The 16,939-nt window shown below is 55.9% G+C and overlaps 7 protein-coding genes across 7 annotated transcripts; 2 read left to right on the plus strand and 5 right to left on the minus strand.

Moving 5' to 3' along the window:
- Positions 1-799: 799 nt before the first annotated feature.
- On the minus strand, positions 800-2,237 carry IWZ02DRAFT_460503 (beta-lactamase family protein). The gene is made up of 3 exons (XM_066768159.1): positions 2,126-2,237; positions 1,789-2,059; positions 800-1,728 (listed from the first exon to the last, which is right to left on the minus strand). The coding sequence occupies exons 1-3, from the start codon at positions 2,208-2,210 to the stop codon at positions 891-893; spliced, it is 1,194 nt and encodes a 397-aa protein (XP_066619813.1). The 5' UTR covers positions 2,211-2,237; the 3' UTR covers positions 800-890.
- A 1,003-nt stretch (positions 2,238-3,240) lies between these two features.
- IWZ02DRAFT_73889 (uncharacterized protein) lies at positions 3,241-4,529 on the minus strand. The gene has a single exon (XM_066771147.1). It carries the CDS (start codon positions 4,375-4,377, stop codon positions 3,373-3,375), a length of 1,005 nt encoding a protein of 334 aa, XP_066619814.1. The 5' UTR covers positions 4,378-4,529; the 3' UTR covers positions 3,241-3,372.
- On the minus strand, positions 4,530-6,248 carry IWZ02DRAFT_73901 (uncharacterized protein). Its single transcript, XM_066771150.1, has 2 exons — positions 5,605-6,248; positions 4,530-5,550 (listed from the first exon to the last, which is right to left on the minus strand). Exons 1-2 carry the CDS (start codon positions 5,771-5,773, stop codon positions 4,682-4,684), a joined length of 1,038 nt encoding a protein of 345 aa, XP_066619815.1. The 5' UTR covers positions 5,774-6,248; the 3' UTR covers positions 4,530-4,681.
- A 1-nt stretch (position 6,249) lies between these two features.
- IWZ02DRAFT_73891 (Nup85 nucleoporin-domain-containing protein) lies at positions 6,250-10,148 on the plus strand. The gene is made up of 2 exons (XM_066771149.1): positions 6,250-8,992; positions 9,041-10,148. Exons 1-2 carry the CDS (start codon positions 6,293-6,295, stop codon positions 9,947-9,949), a joined length of 3,609 nt encoding a protein of 1,202 aa, XP_066619816.1. The 5' UTR covers positions 6,250-6,292; the 3' UTR covers positions 9,950-10,148.
- A 35-nt stretch (positions 10,149-10,183) lies between these two features.
- Positions 10,184-11,144, minus strand: IWZ02DRAFT_477089 (putative thiol-specific antioxidant protein; the record flags this gene model as incomplete). Its single annotated transcript, XM_066769040.1, has 2 exons — positions 10,184-10,936; positions 11,111-11,144. 2 exons carry the CDS (start codon positions 11,142-11,144, stop codon positions 10,347-10,349), a joined length of 624 nt encoding a protein of 207 aa, XP_066619817.1. The 3' UTR covers positions 10,184-10,346.
- Positions 11,145-12,035: 891 nt separating this feature from the next.
- On the plus strand, positions 12,036-13,813 carry IWZ02DRAFT_471568 (uncharacterized protein; the record flags this gene model as incomplete). Its single annotated transcript, XM_066768884.1, has 3 exons — positions 12,036-12,261; positions 12,326-12,515; positions 12,574-13,813. 3 exons carry the CDS (start codon positions 12,036-12,038, stop codon positions 13,811-13,813), a joined length of 1,656 nt encoding a protein of 551 aa, XP_066619818.1.
- Positions 13,814-14,145: 332 nt separating this feature from the next.
- IWZ02DRAFT_73961 (uncharacterized protein) lies at positions 14,146-16,606 on the minus strand. Its single transcript, XM_066771152.1, has 4 exons — positions 16,301-16,606; positions 15,454-16,249; positions 15,036-15,386; positions 14,146-14,958 (listed from the first exon to the last, which is right to left on the minus strand). The coding sequence occupies exons 1-4, from the start codon at positions 16,416-16,418 to the stop codon at positions 14,478-14,480; spliced, it is 1,746 nt and encodes a 581-aa protein (XP_066619819.1). The 5' UTR covers positions 16,419-16,606; the 3' UTR covers positions 14,146-14,477.
- Between the last annotated feature and the right edge of the window lie 333 nt (positions 16,607-16,939).

Consider the following 16,939-nt stretch of genomic DNA (forward strand, 5'->3'; position numbering starts at 1 on the left):
AGTATCGTGGGCGGGCGGGCGGAATGTTAGGTTCGTGATGTCGACTGTGTAGATGTTTCAGGGGTTGGAACGCGAGGAGGAACAAAAGCGTTTCCGTCTTCGGCGGACTGAGTGCGCCTACAGCCTGTTCAACGTGCTCAGTCGGAGAGATATCACGACGGTCGACTTCAGCGGTGTTGGGCTTGCATTCAGCCCTTTTACCGACGGCAATTGCTTATGTTTTTGGTGTTGTTTTGCTCTCTGTCTGGAATTGGATAGCGGGATATGAGTTGAGGATGCTGAGAAGTGTGTTTGTGAGCAGGAGTTGCAGATGTGCCGGTGCACGGTGCCTACTACTAAAAGGCCGAAAAGGGTAATCGTCGTCGCCCCAGTCCGACCTCGAACGTCTGGAGCGATGGTGATAGTGGAGCAATGGTGGAGCAAGAGACATGTGTACTGAATCCATTCGCGCGCGAGACTCTCTATTCAGTCCTTCCTTGCTCGGCCTTACCTTACTTATATGGACCCAGGACACCACTTGGCCCGCCGTCCCCTGGAGATGCTCCGCAGGCGCATGGCCTCAATCGGTAAGCCTCGTCGTGGCCCGACTTCGAACGTCTGGAGATGCAGTGAACATTCGTTTGCACCCAGACGCGTTCTGCATTTTGCCTAAAACGTTAAGGTCGTCTTCATTGTGGCCCAAATCCAACATCAAGCTTCTGGTCAAACTGATCCATACCAGGTCGCCTACCTCACGCACCGGAAGATCGGGTAGATTGGATGCAGCCAGGAGAGAACTGCATTTGGGATTGAGAGAGACGTGGTCCAACGTTTTGTTTGTTGAAGATCATCTGCAGGGTCTAAATGCTGCGGTGCACAAGTAAGGGTGAATTCAAGATTCCACCAAGCCTCTACGCCTCCGCCTTGACCAGCTTGGTTATTTCAATCTCGAAATACTTGGCCAATTTCAGGGCCTTTGCGTCGCCAAACGGCAGCAGCATCGGGGCGCAGATGCCGCAGACGCCAGCCTCACGATCAATCCACCACCTCTGGTTCGGCATGCCGCCCCAAGTCAACACATTGGATCTATGCCAGTTGTACTGTTCCTCCAGCTTGATCAGGCCGCCAAAGCCCCAATCGCGTTTCGAGAAGCGGGGAAGATGGCCATTGGCCATGTTGGTGAGCTCATCACTGTCGACGAAGGCGTTCAGCGACGCCTGAGACGCCGCCGACAGCTGCGGCTCGAACATGGCGTCGACGGTCGCCGGCCGCAGCAGCTTGCCGTCGTTGGCCAGCAGGCTCTGCAGCACCTTGAGGTATTCGGGCCACGCCGTGTAGACGCCCTGGCCGGCGAAGATGTCCTCGTTGTTCTCGGTCAGCGAGGGCAGGGAGCCGCCGTGCAGCTCGCCCGTCTGCTCGTCGCGCTCCGTCATGTCGGCCATGCGTGCCTGCATGTCTGGTCGCTCGTCCAGTCTGAATGTCGTGTCTTTGATTCCGAGCGGTGCGAAAATGTGCTCTTGCATGTAGGCGTCTAGCGATGTGTTGGTGACGCGCGAGACCATTTTTCCTGCCCAGTCGATCCCGCAGCTGTATTCCCACTTGGTGCCCGGTTCAAAGAGAAGTGGAAGATTCATGCGCTCTACGATGGTGGAGCCTGGCATGGGCTGTTCACCGCGCGACTTTCGCCACTCCTGGAGTAGAGGGTTGAATATATCATAGCTGAGGCCAGATGAGTGTGTGAGAAGGTGTCTGTCTATCGTCAGTAAATTTTAATGCCAAATTCTGGTGGGTTTTGGCGAGCTTGCTCACCGCAAAGTCAAAGGCTTCGAATGCTTCTTGAACTTAGGCTTCCCAGCCTCCAAGCCTGTGATGATATCTTGATCCTTGATTTCAGGTAGCACATCGTAGACCGGGGCGTCTAGCGACAGCTGGTCCCTGTCCACGCACTGCAGCGCCGCAATGGTTCCGAGCAGCTTGGTACAGGACGCAATCCACATGACTGAATCTATCTGCAGGGGGCTTTGGTCCGCGCCCTCGCGCACAGAGCGCTTGCCGATGGCCTTTTCGTAGCGGAAGCTTCCTGCGCAAGATCAGTAATTCTTCTGTCAATGCTGGCTTTGGAGCAAGGAGAAGGGCTGCTTCATACCATCAGCATTGGTGGCCAAGAGGACCGCGCCAGGAATATCTCCAGAAGCGCACGCCTGCTCGAAAGTTTGCTCGATAGACGCCATTGCTGCTAGAAGGTGAGGAAATTTGAGTTGTTATTGCGAGGGATCTGTCTTCTGCAGTCATTGTTGTTCCTTGTATTCCATGCGGTCATTTTGGTCGAGCGGCATGTAAGCCATGAGACTCACCTTGGTGCCTGGGCTTGGGGCGCCCCCCCCCTGCTGGAATGGGACACCGTCATCTTCATGGAAGGTGGATTACTTATTCATCCGGACAGTGGTGATAAAACCGTCGGCGCGTGCACGAAATCGCTCCAGTCCCACTGCGCATGATTCTGCTCACGACCGTTGGCTGACAAACTGAGAACCTTTGCTGTCAATTTCTCTGTTATTGGTATGCCTGTTATCAGTGCCGGTCAAGATGCGGCGGAGTAAGCAGTTCTTCGTTCAACTTCAAGTAAGCTCTCGTCATCTGGTTGTGGGACGTGGGCAGCATTCTGCCCTAATGCGAGTGAGGAACACCGCCGCATCGCAGTTGGTATCCACAGAAAACAAGCAATACCTGCGGAGGAATTGAATCAGCCGAGGCTATGAATGATGAGCGAGGAATCGTGGAAGCGGCACTCACAGTAGAGCTTCATACCTATTCACAGTTGTACCTCTGCCAGTCAACTTCAAAATTACACAATCCCATCATTCCTCCCATCACCTAGAACGCCAAACAAAACAAAGATCCTCCAAGACCCGCAAACACCAAGACGAGCGCAACCACAGAGGAAGGCTAGGATGCCGCGCTGTGCCATGCCGAGCCATGCATTCCATTAGTCTCGGCCGTCAAATCTTCAACTCATCTCTCTCCTCTCCTTCGCTCGTTTGCGGCCCACTCGCCGCCGACCACAACTTGCTTGCTTCATCCTTCTCAACAACGCGCCAGTACCTAGCGGCACACCCCTCCTCAAGTTGATCTTCTCCGCTCTCATCAGCGGTCAGCGTTTGCGTGATAGGCGCGTAAATAACGTCGATAGCTTCTCGGAGCTCTTCAATTTCATACGGGGAAAAGAAAAAAGCTGCGGGTAGGCACTCCAGCGTCGTGGAGATGTGGCACGGCTTGCTGTTCTTGCGCCGGTGAGCCAGGTCGTGTAGAGTTGATGCGAAGGTTGCGAATAAGTACGCCTCCGACGGGCTGATGTTGCTGTCGCGATGATATGGTACTGTCAGAAGTTTCTGGTTAGTGGAGTGTTTTGTCAGATGGACGGAACGTGCAGGGTTGAGAACATGGACGAAAAGAGTAAGAGGAGCGAAGGAGATGGTGTTCTCCAGCTCTCAGATCCAAGCTTCCGGGGCCGTGAGTGTGGGAGCATCCGCTCTCAAAGACGCGATGAGACAGTTTGCCTGACGAGCAGGCGACAGCAAACATACCTAAATCGAACCCATCGACAGAAACTCCGTCGCCAAGCGGCTGCATGCTATCCGCACCAACCGGACCGTGTGTATCCCCTTGTCCAAACAACTTCCACAGCATAAGGGCAGCGCGCCTAGCGCCCGGAGCGTCTTTGAACCGCAGTGCAAACCCTGACTCTTGATATTCCCCCGACCCGTTGTTCAACTCGTTCTTCGCCTCTGTGGAGAGGGAGGACGTGCTGGCATCAGTCGGCCCTTCCACCACACCCTTGCTACTCACGTCTCCGCCTCCGCCCTTGCCAATTCTCAGGACGACTTTTTTCCCCAACTCCTGACACCGACGCACTTCATCACCAAGGTCTGGACACGCCGCCAGGCCCGGCGCCAATGTATCGTGGGAAGACCGCGTGCGCGTGCAGCCGGCGGCGCTCAAATCGGCTACGGGAAAGCCGTTGGACTGGCTAAAGGAGGTAATGGTGCCGAAGATGATGGTGGAGAGTGGAGAATCTTGGCAAAGGGAGAGCAGGCTGCTGCTATGGCTTTCGTTTTCGTGTTCCGGTGATGAGAGCGCGGGCGAGTCGGCTGGGTATATCACTGCGGTGGCTTTGCGCGGCGGCCTGTCGTTCAAAGGCCGTTGTCGGTCGGAGTCTTTTTGAGGAGGTGCGAGTGAGTGTGACGGCTGATCGAGGTCTGGGTTTGGAAATGGTGGCTCCAAAGATCGCAATGGTGTTGGTCCTCCATGGCCGGGATGGATTTCTTGTGGATAGTGAAATGTCGACAGTGCTGTATTGATGAAGATGCCAAGCGAGAATATGGAGCGTAGTGAAGACATCTTGATAGTATCGTCACGTTGTATAATCCAAATTTAAGGTAAGTGAGAATGTTTGCCTTTAAAGACTGAAATCAGTGCGCCAACTCGTCAGGGGCTTTGGCAACTTCTGAGTAGTGTCACCTTGGTGATTTCCGCAAGCAACCGTGGGTGAGGTCCGGGGAGAGCCTTGCCTTGGTCCTTGGCAGTGGCCGCGGACTGCGTGGTAGCTGGCGAAACCATCCAATCAAAGCGACACACCTGCCTATTGGAAAGCATGAACTGGATAGCGCTACCCCGAGCAAAACCTTAATCCAACCATGCTGACTCAGGGAGCAAAATCCAACTGCCAAAGGTCGCCAAGCCGCTCATTGTCCTCGCCTAGACCGCCGTGGATGAAAACTGTCGAGGGCCGTTCCGCATTCTGCACTGTCGCAGAAAACCAGCCTCGCGCCTGGGGGTTGCACGACCCCGGGACATTCTTGTCCGCTCCCGAATTCTGTACCTTTGACCACTTCTCTGAACCCAGGTCAAACAGCCACGCGTCGTCGAGCATCTTCCCAGCACCCATGTGACCCAGGGAACTGGGGTCTCTCTCTCCAAAAATGGTAAGCAATGATGGCTTTTGTGCAACGTAAACTGCCAGCAGCGCAGCAACGCTACGCGGCTCAGGACCATGAAAGCCATCAGGAGTGAATTTGATCGAAGACCAGGCGTCCGTCTGGGGGTCGTACACGTCCATAGACCCGCCTTGTTCGGTCTTCCCATCGAAGCCATTCATTCTGTACAACTTTCCATTGAGAAAGGCAATGGAAGTTCCTCCGCGCGGTGGGGCAGGAGCATCGGCCAGCTTCTTCCACGACCTTGTAGACAATGTAAACGACCACAAGTCGGATAGCCGTCCGGCCTCTGGGCAGCCTGCGTGGAGAAAGATGGTACCATGTCCATCGGAACCCAAGGCATGGTAGCTGCGCGCCGGGGGAAACGGCGCCTCCGAGTTGGCCGGCGTAATGAGAGACCACTTGGTCGACGAAGCATCGAAAGCCCACAATGCACCGCGCTCTTCAATTGGGGCCATTGCTTCACCACCGCGACCAGAGAAGAGAAACAATTCATCTTTCAAAGAGATTGCTGCGGTACCGACGCGGGGAGAAGGCGACGTGCCCTCGGACTTGACACTCCGAATGGAGCCCTCGCCTACAGCGCGTTAGAAAGAAGCCGAGTCATTAGTTCAAGGGTTAGCAGCCATGCCAGCAGTCCCAATAGGAACCAAGTGTACGTGGTTGTCGACGGGCTGCCTAGGTCGAATCTCTCCTCCAAAGACGGCGACTTTGTCGCTCAAGGCGACTAGTGCTTGCGACGAGCGGCGAAGAGCATCGACTTGGAGAAGACGAGTCCAGTTCCCAGAAACAAGAGGCATTTTGAAAGTCTGGTGGGTGAATTGACGTATTCGCAGATGATTCGGTAGAGTTGAAGGAAAGGCTGGCCTTCTTATCAGATGGTGACTCTGCCGGGTGTGAATCTGATTGGACGGGATGAAGCTTGAAAGGCATAGAAGAGGAGGCGGTTGGCCAACTGGTGACGGGTGGTCCGCCCCCGCATAGCACGATGCGGACAGTATGGATCCGAGGAGGCGTGTGTTCGGTTAAGCAGGCGAAGCAAGGAAGCCATCATTTGCTGGCAGCCAAGCATTCAGAATGGGACGAGAGCCAGGCACTCTGTCGGATCCGTGATGGAGATGGTTCCTGCAGTTGGTTGTCGCCGTAAAAGAGGCCGTCGAGAGCAGCGAGTCACGGCCCGGACGAGCAACTGCAGCTAGACATCGTCTGGAAATGGCAACGCGTGCACGTGAGATCGGCGGCCGTCCTGGTCCTGGTCGTGGAGCCTCAATACTAATGTCGCAACGCCGACGACAGCAGAGACACGCCACGTCTGCCAAATGGAGTCGACTCACTTCCATGTCCACAGCCTGAACGAGGACCCGCCCGACCTGCACCATGACCAACAACAACACCACCACCACCACCATCACAGGTCGGGCCAATCCCAAGACTCGACAGGCTCAATCTGCCATGAGGAGGACTGCGACGCTCCCGACAATGACCCTAAGCGACGCTGCAATTGTCTAAACCATCGCCATCGCCGTCGTCCATCACCTGTCCGCATCAAATACGAACCGCCCTCGGCCCTGTCGCGCATGTACGGCCACCGCGACAATAATCGCGAAAACAACCTGCGCAAGGAAATACTGCCATCCACGCCTTACGCGACGCGTCGATCCAGCATGGCCTCCACCACACCAGCTGGCAGACCTCCGGGCACCAACAGAACCTCGCGCTCCACCACCCCGACCGGTCCGCCGCCGACCTCGAGGTCCTCCATCTTCGGCACCTCCTACAACCGCCGCACCCCGGCGCGCAACACACCTTCCCCACAATATCCATTTGGCAGGCCTAGCCCCAGCCCATCTCAAAAAGGTCGCACTCTTTCTTCACATCCCACAGGCCGCGGCAGAGGCCGAAGCCACATTCCGACGCGTTCGCAGTCAGCGCGTAGCTTCTACTCTGCTCCTAGCAGCAGCCCACCAAGACACCCATTCGACGACGATCAGACCGACGACGGACACTACAACTACGGGCCCTTTGACGACGAGCCGGTGCGCAGAGCCGACGACATGGACCCACCGGTCAACAGAGGATACGGCTTTGATTATGACCAAATGGACGAAGATGACCCGCCTAGGAGCCACTACAATAATTATGGAATGATGGTGAGGGAGGAATACGAGGATGCTGTCATGGAAGAAGATGAAGACGCTGCCATGGACGAAGATCCGTTTGCCGGCAAGGCTCCATCTCGCAAGTCGAGCCGGCCCGCGTCACCAACAAAATTCAACACCAACGGATCTGTGCGAGCCTCGCCCACAACCCGGTCCCGGGCATCCACAATGCATGAGCCTCGCCCACCCGCCTTCACCCAGCTCGGAGCTCCTCCCAAAACTTACGACATTGGCCGCATAGCAAAAGGTTTAGCCACCAGCGCTCGGGCCATCTCGACATTGCAAGAACCCGATGACCTGATCCTGGAGACGGAGCGCATCCTGAATAGGCTCGGTGAGTCGGATGCTTCAGAGGAAGCTCTCTCCATCGCTTGCAGAGACCTCTGCAACATCTGGAATCATCCTCACACTCCCCTCCCTGACGTCATTGGTCCCGCCGACAATGAGTCGTCTCTCGTCAAGGCAGACTTTGTGACGAGCCTTTTGCTTCCCATCCACCACCCTCCACCATCCGAATCTGGCAAAAACAATCTATCTCTGTCCCGCCGTGGTCAAATCTCTGCATTCAGCGCCTCCCAATTTTCGAAACCCAAACTCCGTGGTCACAAAACTATTCCCAAGGTCCTCTTGGACTGGCTTCAAACCCGCCATGATCCCAGCGCCGCCGATTTTGAGAGCCTGCTCAAGCTTGGGGGTGACTACTCTGCCCAGTCCAACTACTGGGATAACATTTTTTCATCCGTTATGCGTGGCAACTTCAACGATGCCATCACTTTCCTGCAAAAGGGAAATTTCAGTGTCGCCGAGACTGCTGTAGAGGACGGATTCAACAGTCCAGGTTACCGCGGTTCCGAGTTGACTATTGTGGAAGATGCGGTCCTCCAAGCCATTGAACTCCTGGAAGCTTGCCCAGCCCACCATAGCGACGACTGGGATATCAAGGGCAGGGAATGGTCAATGTACCGGATGACGGTTGACAGCACGCTGAACGACCTGGGACAATATGCTGAGGGTGAGGGTGCAATGTACAACCCCAGAGACGATGGAAGATTCAGCTTCAGCACGGCAAGCCGCCGGGCCGAGAGTCGTGTCCCTTATACCATTTACGAGAACCTCCAGCTCCTGTACAATCTCCTCCTGGGCAATCCTGAGGAGATCATCGGTGCTTCATTTGACTGGCTCGAAGCTGTTGTCTTTCTCACTGCCTGGTGGGATGGCGAGGAGGAGGACGAGGTGCCTCAAGGGAGCCTGGCTGCCAGCCGCCGGTCGTTAAGGCGGCCCCAGCAGACGAGAACCGTCGACATTACTCCGGCTAAGGCATATCAAAAAAGATTGGAGCTGTCGTTGGCACGGGTCATGGCCGAAGACGATCCTGGCCTATCAATCGACAGCAACAATCCCATCGAGATTGCTTTGGCCTGTGTTATGGAAGAAAACATGGAGGGCCTCTTGAGTCTCACCCGAGGCTGGTCGCTTACATTGACTGCAGCGATTGTAGAAGTCGCAAGTGCTGGTGGCTGGCTTGGAGACACTCCTGCATCAAGGAATCTCTTGAAGAACTTCAATCAGAGCGATTTAATGGTCCTTAGTTTTGGGGTCGGCGATAAGCAAGGGCCGAACAAGGACGAGATTCTTCAGCAATACGCAGACTTGCTTTTCAACAAAACTGGCATCGAAAGTTCAGAGGGCTGGGAGTTGGCCATTCAAGTTTTGGGTCGCTTGGATCATGCCGAGGCCGCAAAGGACAAAATCAGCGAACTGCTGGATCGACTGCCATTGAGTTCATCCGACAGAGTGGACAAGATTCTCAGCGTTTGCACGAGCCTTGGGCTCATTGATCATGCCAACATGATTGCAGAGGTCAGTTCTCCATTCACATCAAGTGAGTACATTGCTAACACTGAGAAGAGATATGCAACGGCTCTTGCCGAAAACTCTTACAACTACGGCGCCGCACTGTTCTACTACGCTCGCGCCCACAACTCCAAAAAGATTCGCGACGTCCTCGACCTGCTCATTTCGCTTTGCCTCATCCACTCGAGCGCCTACCCCCGACAAGCCGACTTGGACGACCGTCTGAGAGCGCTCATTACGAACCCCAAACAAACCCTCTCACAGCTGTCCCGCTCCGATCTTGAAGCTGCTCAGCTGCTTTCGAAATACCTCAGCGGCTACGCCACCCTCCGTCGCTTTTACGATTTGCGCGACGAAGAAGGGTCCTCTCTTCGGCCTCTTCACAGGAAGCGCCTCGCGGCCGAAGCTCTCATTGCCGTCATTTCGAGCGCCTCCGACTCAATCCGCGGCGGTCTTTATGACCCCGACGTCGACTCTGCGGTCCAAGTCGACGGTCTCCTCACCCTCTTCGGCGAAGTGCTCCCTTTCATCAACCACCGCCCTTCGAGGCTACTCTCCCTCGACGACCTGACAACGCTCCTCGGCGCCGTAGAGGACCTCCAAACATCACCATCGCTGGTCTACACGCAGTGCGAGGAGCACCTCCAAGCTGCCATGTCCCAGGGCCAGAGCCAAGTCCAAGGCGGCGCGGCCCAGCTCAACGCCAGCCCGCCCCGTGCTCTCAAGAAGAGCATCAGCAACCTCACCGGTAGCTCCTACAGTCTCCTTGGCGGAAGTGGCTCGTTGCTCCCGAGCACCGAGGGCAGCGGTGTCCTGGTCGCTGGAGCCGATGCTCCTGGGAAGAGGGGCTGGGATTGGCGTAAGGGTGTGCGCAAGGGTGTCACGGGCAACGACTTGTGTACCTTTATGAGGAAGGGCATTGCCGAGGAGGTGGGACGGGCGTGGATCGAGGGTATGGGGTAGGCCTGTTGGTCTCTTGGTGCGAGCTGTGGAGAAGAAAAGAGAGCGAGGCATGCGAATGAAGTTGGGATTTGAAGCGAGAATGATTGAAGCGGAAAGTCTTTCCTTTGGAGGTTGGTCCGAGGAATTGATGGCGTGCGGTTGGTGTAGCATAGATGTTCAACTATAGCCTTTCTTGCCTTTCTTCAGCCGCTGTCTTAAGCGTGCCATGGTCACCTTTGATGGGACAATGCGTAAGGAGAGCAAGTGTTTTTTCTTTTTCGTGACCGATTCTATATGCCCCTCTGCAAACCAACGACTGCCACTGACTGAGTGGTATCTGCGTGCGTGCAGCATACAGCATCAACAAACAACAAAAGAGACGGACGACGGTTCGACGACGAGCAACCACTCATCGGCATCACTCCTCATTGCCACAGCCGACGCCCTTGCCCGAGTTGACGGGCTGATTCTTCAAAAAGCCAACAACCTTCTCAGCGCTCTGATCAGCAGGAAAAACGGGATAATCAACCCAAATAATCCTTCCCTGCTGCACTAGCAGCGTAATGCGCTTAACAAGGCGCATATCACGCCACTCAAACATGGGCAGACGCAGCTTCTCGCAAAACTCGTAGCCAGCGTCGCTGAGCAAGTCGAAGCGCAGCTGCAGACGCTCCTTGCAGGAGCGCTGGTACTCGGAGTCCTGGGTCGACAGGCCGAAGATGTGCGCGATGCCTAGGTCGCCGAGCGAGCTGCGGGTGCGGTTGAAGCTGCAGGCCTGCGGCGTGCAGCCGCGCGCGCCGGGGATGGCGTCCCACTCGGCGGGGATCGGGTCCTTGGGTTTGCCCGTGCGTGGGTAGCAGAAGATGACGGCGAGGCCGGGCAGTTTCGACACGTCGACGGCGGTGCCGCCTGTCGAGCTCAGCAGCATGCCTTGCGGGAGCTGGAGCCCCCATAGATGGTCGCATGCGTGATCGTCTTTGGGCTCGGGCAGGTTGGAGGGCAGGATGTCTTCGTGGGTCGAGGGCAGCGCTGCGTCGTCGTTGGCACCGGCTGCGCCTAGCGATGCCGGGGCTGCGGCTTCAGCTGCGGGTTCGTTTTGGTTGCTGGTCGCTTCTTTTGTGGGCGTGCGCGCTTGAGACGACGATGGGGGCGGGTGGTAGGGAGAAGAGGGAAAAGACGAACAGTCTTTTGGGTTCGACGACAATGGTAGTTCCATGGTGAGATTCGTGAGTGGCGTCAAGCAGTGGGAGCGGCTCTGCTTGCTGAGATTTGGTGCTTCTATCCGTGGCCGGTCGTGGCTCCGTGGGCTTTAAGTTCAGTCTGGAATGAAGTCGATGCGCCAGAGGCCATTAGTAGAGACATGGGGGCTTCCTGGCCGTGAGCGTCGTCGGCCTGTGTTGGACGATGCGTTCTCGACCGGGAAGAAAGAGCGTAAAGACACGACATTGCCGAGACGATGGATGGACATGGGGAGCCTTTGAATGAGGTGTGTTCTACGGAGCATCTTCCGGCAGAGACATGGTGATTTCTTGGCCGCGAGCGTCTTGGTGTTTTGGATGGAAATGTCTAGATTACGCGTGATGAGACACGGACATGGGAATCGAACGCTGAGAAAGCGAGAAAAGTGAGGGGAAAAAAAGGACAAATCTGTGACACGATCACAACACAGAAAAGCTTATTCATGTCGTCGGGAAATAAAATGGATCCATGGATGTCGACAGCTTTATCGATAGCAGGGACGGGATGTCGCAAGACTGACGTCGTGTCTCGCGCAGCCGGAATCAGGTCATCACAGTGGCTCTGATTGGCCAACGCGCCATGCCGCCCTGGGAGCACTCATCATGGACCTAGGTACCGTATTGCGCACACTCGCTCTCCCCGCTCTTCCCGGTCCGTCATGTTGTCTCCCGTCATACGCTATCTGACCTGACCTCGCCCAACCACTTGGCTCCCCGCCGCTGCTGTTGACGTGTCCATGTCCGCAGCAACCCTACGCTTGTCCTTGGCCATCACTTCACTCCCGCGCCCGCTTCTGAGACCTTCAGCTCTCCCCATATCTGCTTGCAAACCGCCTATCCACGCTACTTTCTCCTCGTCCGCTTTCAGAATGGCTGCCCTCCAGGAATACAAGCTCAAGGGCCTCACTTCGGTCGATCTCAAGAACGGCGAGAAGCAAGAGGCTGAGGTTGAGGGCATCGAGAACGCCAAGGTCCTGCTCGTCAAGCTCAAGGACGAGCTGCACGCCACAAGCCCCAATTGCACCCACTACGGTGCACCGTTGATCAAGGGCGTTGTCACGGGCGAGGGAAGGTTGACCTGCCCATGGCACGGAGGTACGGCACTCGCTAGCCAGTCTTACACCATTTGGGAGATGACGGTCGACTGACGGAAATACAGCCTGCTTCAGCGTCGCAACCGGTGATGTCGAAGACGCTCCAGCTCTAGACCCTCTGGCCAAGTTTGAGATTATCCAAAAAAGTGATGGCGTCTACATCAAGGGAGACGAGCAGACGATCAAGGCCAATCGGAGGGTGCTGAGCTTGAGCTGCAAGGCTACGAGCAGCGAGAAGGTGCTCGTAATTGGCGGGTTAGTATCTTGGACGCTCAGACATGGCTCTTGCATGCTGACGAATATTAATTGATAGTGGTGCGGGTACCGTCGGCGCCATTGAAGGTCTGAGAGCTGGTGGATACGACGGCCACATTACCGTCATTTCCAGCGAGGGCTACAGGCCGCTTGACCGGACAAAGCTGTCCAAGGCGCTGCTCGCAGACGTGTCCAAGATCGCGTGGAGGCAGGAGAGCTTTTACAAGGATGCGTCCATCGAAATTGTCCAAGACGAAGCCACGGCCGTAGACTTTGACGCAAAGAAGGTTTCGACAAAGGCGGGCAAGGCGTACGACTACACCAAGCTCGTGCTTGCAACTGGAGGGTCGCCGCGATGGCTGCCTCTGGATGGCCTCAAGGGCGACCTCAAGAACGTCTTTGTTCTCCGCGAAGTGTCGCACGCGCAGCAGATTCTCGACGCTGTCAGCGAGAATGGAAAGAAGATTGTCATCATTGGCAGCTCTTTCATTGGCATGGAAGTCGCCAACTGCTTGGCTCAAAAGAAGAATGACGTGACAGTCGTTGGCATGGAAAAGGAGCCCATGGAGCGCGTCATGGGCACCAAGGTGGGCAGCATCTTCCGCGGACTGCTCGAGAAGAACGGTGTCAAATTCCACATGGAAGCTTCAGTGGCCAAAGCCTCGGCCAGCAGCTCCGACGCCTCCAAGGTCGGCGCTGTGCATCTGAAAGACGGCACCGAACTGCCAGCCGACCTGGTCATCGAGGGTGTCGGCGTCGCCCCTGCCACGGCCTTCCTCCGCGACAACAAGGCCCTCTCGCTGCTCAAGGACGGCTCTATTCAAACCGACGAGTCGTTTGCCGTCCCCTCGCTCTCCGGCGTCTACGCAATTGGCGACATTGCGACGTACCCGTATCACGGGCCAGGCGGCGAGGGCACTCCGGTGCGCATCGAGCACTGGAACGTCGCGCAAAACGCAGGACGCAGCGTCGCAGCAAGCATCCGCACCAAGGGCGCCTCCAAGCCCAAGGCCTTCATCCCCATCTTCTGGTCGGCGCTAGGCATGCAGCTGCGGTACGCGGGCAACACGGTCAACGGGTATGACGACGTGGTGGTCGTCGGCGAGCCCGACAAGGCATCGTTTGTTGCCTACTACACCAAGGGCCAGACGGTCGTCGCCATGGCGAGTATGGGTCGCGATCCCGTCATGGCGCAGTGCGCCGAGCTGATGCGCAGGGGCAAAATGCCGAGAAAGGCCGATATTGAGAAGGGTGTTGATGTCTTGAGCATCAGCATTCCCGCTGAAGTCAAGATATAGTGAGCATTCTGAGAAAGTGAAAAATGACGTACGAGTCGACGATGCGATGAGTCTAGTATTTGGGATGAGCCAAGGCAAGCAAGCTAGCTGGTTTGGCATCCATGATAATGGAAAGGCTCTATGCGTGGTGAGCTGTCTATGGAACTCTCTCCCCTTCTCCCTTCATTTAGTACGTACCGTTTCTGCTCAGGTAGTTAGCTGGAATAGCCATTGTAATTCAAATCACCTTCTCCAAATTATTCCAAAATCATTTCCGCCGTGGTGCTTTCTACGCTGACCGCTGTCCTTTCGTCAGTCAACATCTTGCTTCAGAAATGAGAATCGAAATCAAGACAATTCTCTCAATCGTTCTGCCCCGGAAAATACAAGAAGTGATCAAATCCCCACACACCCAAGCCAGCTTTTGGCACGGGAGCCTATCCGCCCCAAATTGACCGTCTCTCGTGAGTATGATATATACAACAAGTCAGTGATCAAACGAATGGCCATGATTCAACCAACGTCAACAGACTCCAGGGAGAAAAAAAAGAAAAACCCCCGTCTTTCATGGGTGCCGATTTAAAGTCAGATAGCTGACACATCTGACCTTAGAAATTACAAAACCTCTATCCGTCATTACATACAAAGACGCACCCACCTCCTCTCACACCCTCCCCTCCCTCTGCTACCGCTTCACTTGTTGCTGCTGCTGCGGCGGCGGCGGCGGCGGCGCAGAGGGAAACTCGCCGCCCGGCAGCTCTGCCAGCGGCGAATACAAGTACGGCGGCTTAGCCGAGGCGTCGAGCTCAAGCGGGCGATCATGAGCGCCCTGCAGCTCCATGATCTCGCTGCTGTGCGCCTCTTGCACGTTCTGATGATGAGCTTGTTCTTGCTGCTGCTGTTGCGCCGCGGCGGCAGCTCCGGCGGCGGATTGGCGTCGGCGGCGGCGGAGACAGCAGAAGGCGAGGAGGCCGGCAACGATGGCGACGCCGACGACGCAGCCGACGACGACGCCGGCGATGGCGCCGCCGGAGAGCGACGAGGAGGAGGAGGCGCCGTTGCTGCTGCCGCTGCTGCCGCTGCCGCTGGATGTGATGGTGAAGTTTTTGTTCGAGAAGATGGATTTGATGTTATCGTTACTACAGGATATGGTGTCGTTGGCGCCACTACACAGGCAACAACAATTGTCAGCATCGATACACCACTCACTCGCCTTGATGCAGGCCTTTCGTTTCTTACATACCCGCTTGCGTAGGCCTCGGTCACGACGTCGGCTTGTCGGTAAGCTGGCGGGTTGGCCGTGTACTTGTCCTCCCACTCCAACGACGTCATGTTGAAGATTCCGAGCCCTTGGTCGTTCGTGTCTCGCACTCCAAACTGTCCCGTGTACGTTGCGTCGACGGCGCTGCCGGCGAGGCCGCCGATGAGCAAGATCTGGCTGCCGCCGACCGCTTCGCAGCTGTGTGCTAGACGCGCCGCTTCGGGAGTGTAGTCGTGCTTGATCCACTCGAATGCCGGCAGCGTCAGAATATAAATTTCGTCGTATGGCGTGGCTGCAGGGCCCAAAGTGTCGCCCCAACCGCCGTAGACAAAGCTGTGGGGATTATGAGTATCTGAATCATTTTTTTTGATAATGTTGATGGGGGCCCGCAAAGACTTACATCTCTACCGTCTCGTTTCTGGAAGCCACCACGGCTGTGCAAAACTCCTCACGCCCACTCGGATAGTCGCCCGTGGCATTCTGCGCATAGAAAACCTCCGTTGCGGCGTCCATGACGTAGATTTCCTCCCACGAGTAGAATTGCTTAGATTCGCCAGCCGGTCCCCAAACGCCCCCAAGTAGCACGAAACAACCCTCTGTTCCGAATTGTGGCACCCAGACCATGTTTGCGAGATTCGTATAGCCGCGGTGGATCTGAAGTGAATTATTCCTGAAAAGTCCAGTGGTAAAGTCGTACGAGAGCATGCCTTCGGCCATTTGCTCTTCCCCGTTGATGGGCGTGGTCCCGCCGAGAGCGTATCCTTTGCCGTTTCCAGCAGCGACGGCAGGATGCATAGGCCGAATCATGCCGTCAAAGGCATTGCTCGATGTATTGAGAGCCGTGCTCCATGTCCCTTTACCAGTGCCATCGGTTTTGAAAGCCGTCAATTCCATGGGCCAGCCATTGTTCTCAGATGTGTTGAAAGTTGACCGGTAGCCAGAAAATCCCGTGTAAAGGGTGTCGGTGTCGTCGTCATACCAGATGCCGTTGCCGTAGAGCAGAGACGGAGCAGTCGATGGATTGGACCCCGAAGGTAGCGTTTTCGAATTTGATATAAAGCGCACCGTGTCGTTGGTCCAGTCTTCAGACAGATCAAGCGCAAGGAGAGTATTTGAGTATTCCAGCTCGACGTCGCCACCTTTGGTGTATGCAAAGTTGCCGCCGTCGATCCAAACGTAGCCGCCTCCCACCGTCGCTTTGGTTACTCAGTACTGAATCATGGGGCTTGCATTGAAGTTGAACATACAGGAATGGTATCCTCTCCTCAGAAATGTTTCTGACGACGGAGTCGCGCCATCCATCTGAGCGTAGGCTCTGCCTGCGATCGTCGACAGGCCGAAGAAGAGCAAGGAAAGACGGCCCATTTTTCGGGGTAAGTCGAGGCTCAATTCCTTCGGCAGGGGCCAAGTCGATGAAGATGGTGTTGCGGTCACAGGCGCACGTCCGTGTGTTTTTCGTAGCTGCGCTGGGTGACAGGAACACAGCGACGTCAACACCAGGGGCTTAAGAAGATTTGCGCCAGCCAAAAGCTGTCCGGGAAATCTGACTGCACCGCCGAACCTCGTTTGGGGCCGAATGCTTTGGCCTCATGGTGATAGTGTAACAACAGCCCCAGCGTGAGCGTCGATCAAAATAGGCATCGCATCGGCCGCTTTTGACGCTGATCAGGCGAATTTGTCGCTCTCAAGTAAGCGCAAAAGTGCGCCATCCCCTTTTCAAACTCTGTAAGTGCCGCAAGTTGATGGTTCACAATAATTCTACTGCGTGTTGTTCGCTAGTTGAGGAGTCTTTGGGAGGCGTCGTCATCTTGCAAAACTCCGTTTCTCGTGCGTTCGCGTCAAAGATCAGAACCGGCGTCCGGAGGGTCCTGCCTAGGAGAGCTGGG

The sequence above is a fragment of the Phyllosticta citriasiana genome (assembly GCF_038021145.1).
Source record: "Phyllosticta citriasiana strain CBS 120426 chromosome Unknown IWZ02scaffold_13, whole genome shotgun sequence".
In the NCBI taxonomy this organism is placed as follows: Eukaryota; Fungi; Ascomycota; class Dothideomycetes; order Botryosphaeriales; family Phyllostictaceae; genus Phyllosticta; species Phyllosticta citriasiana.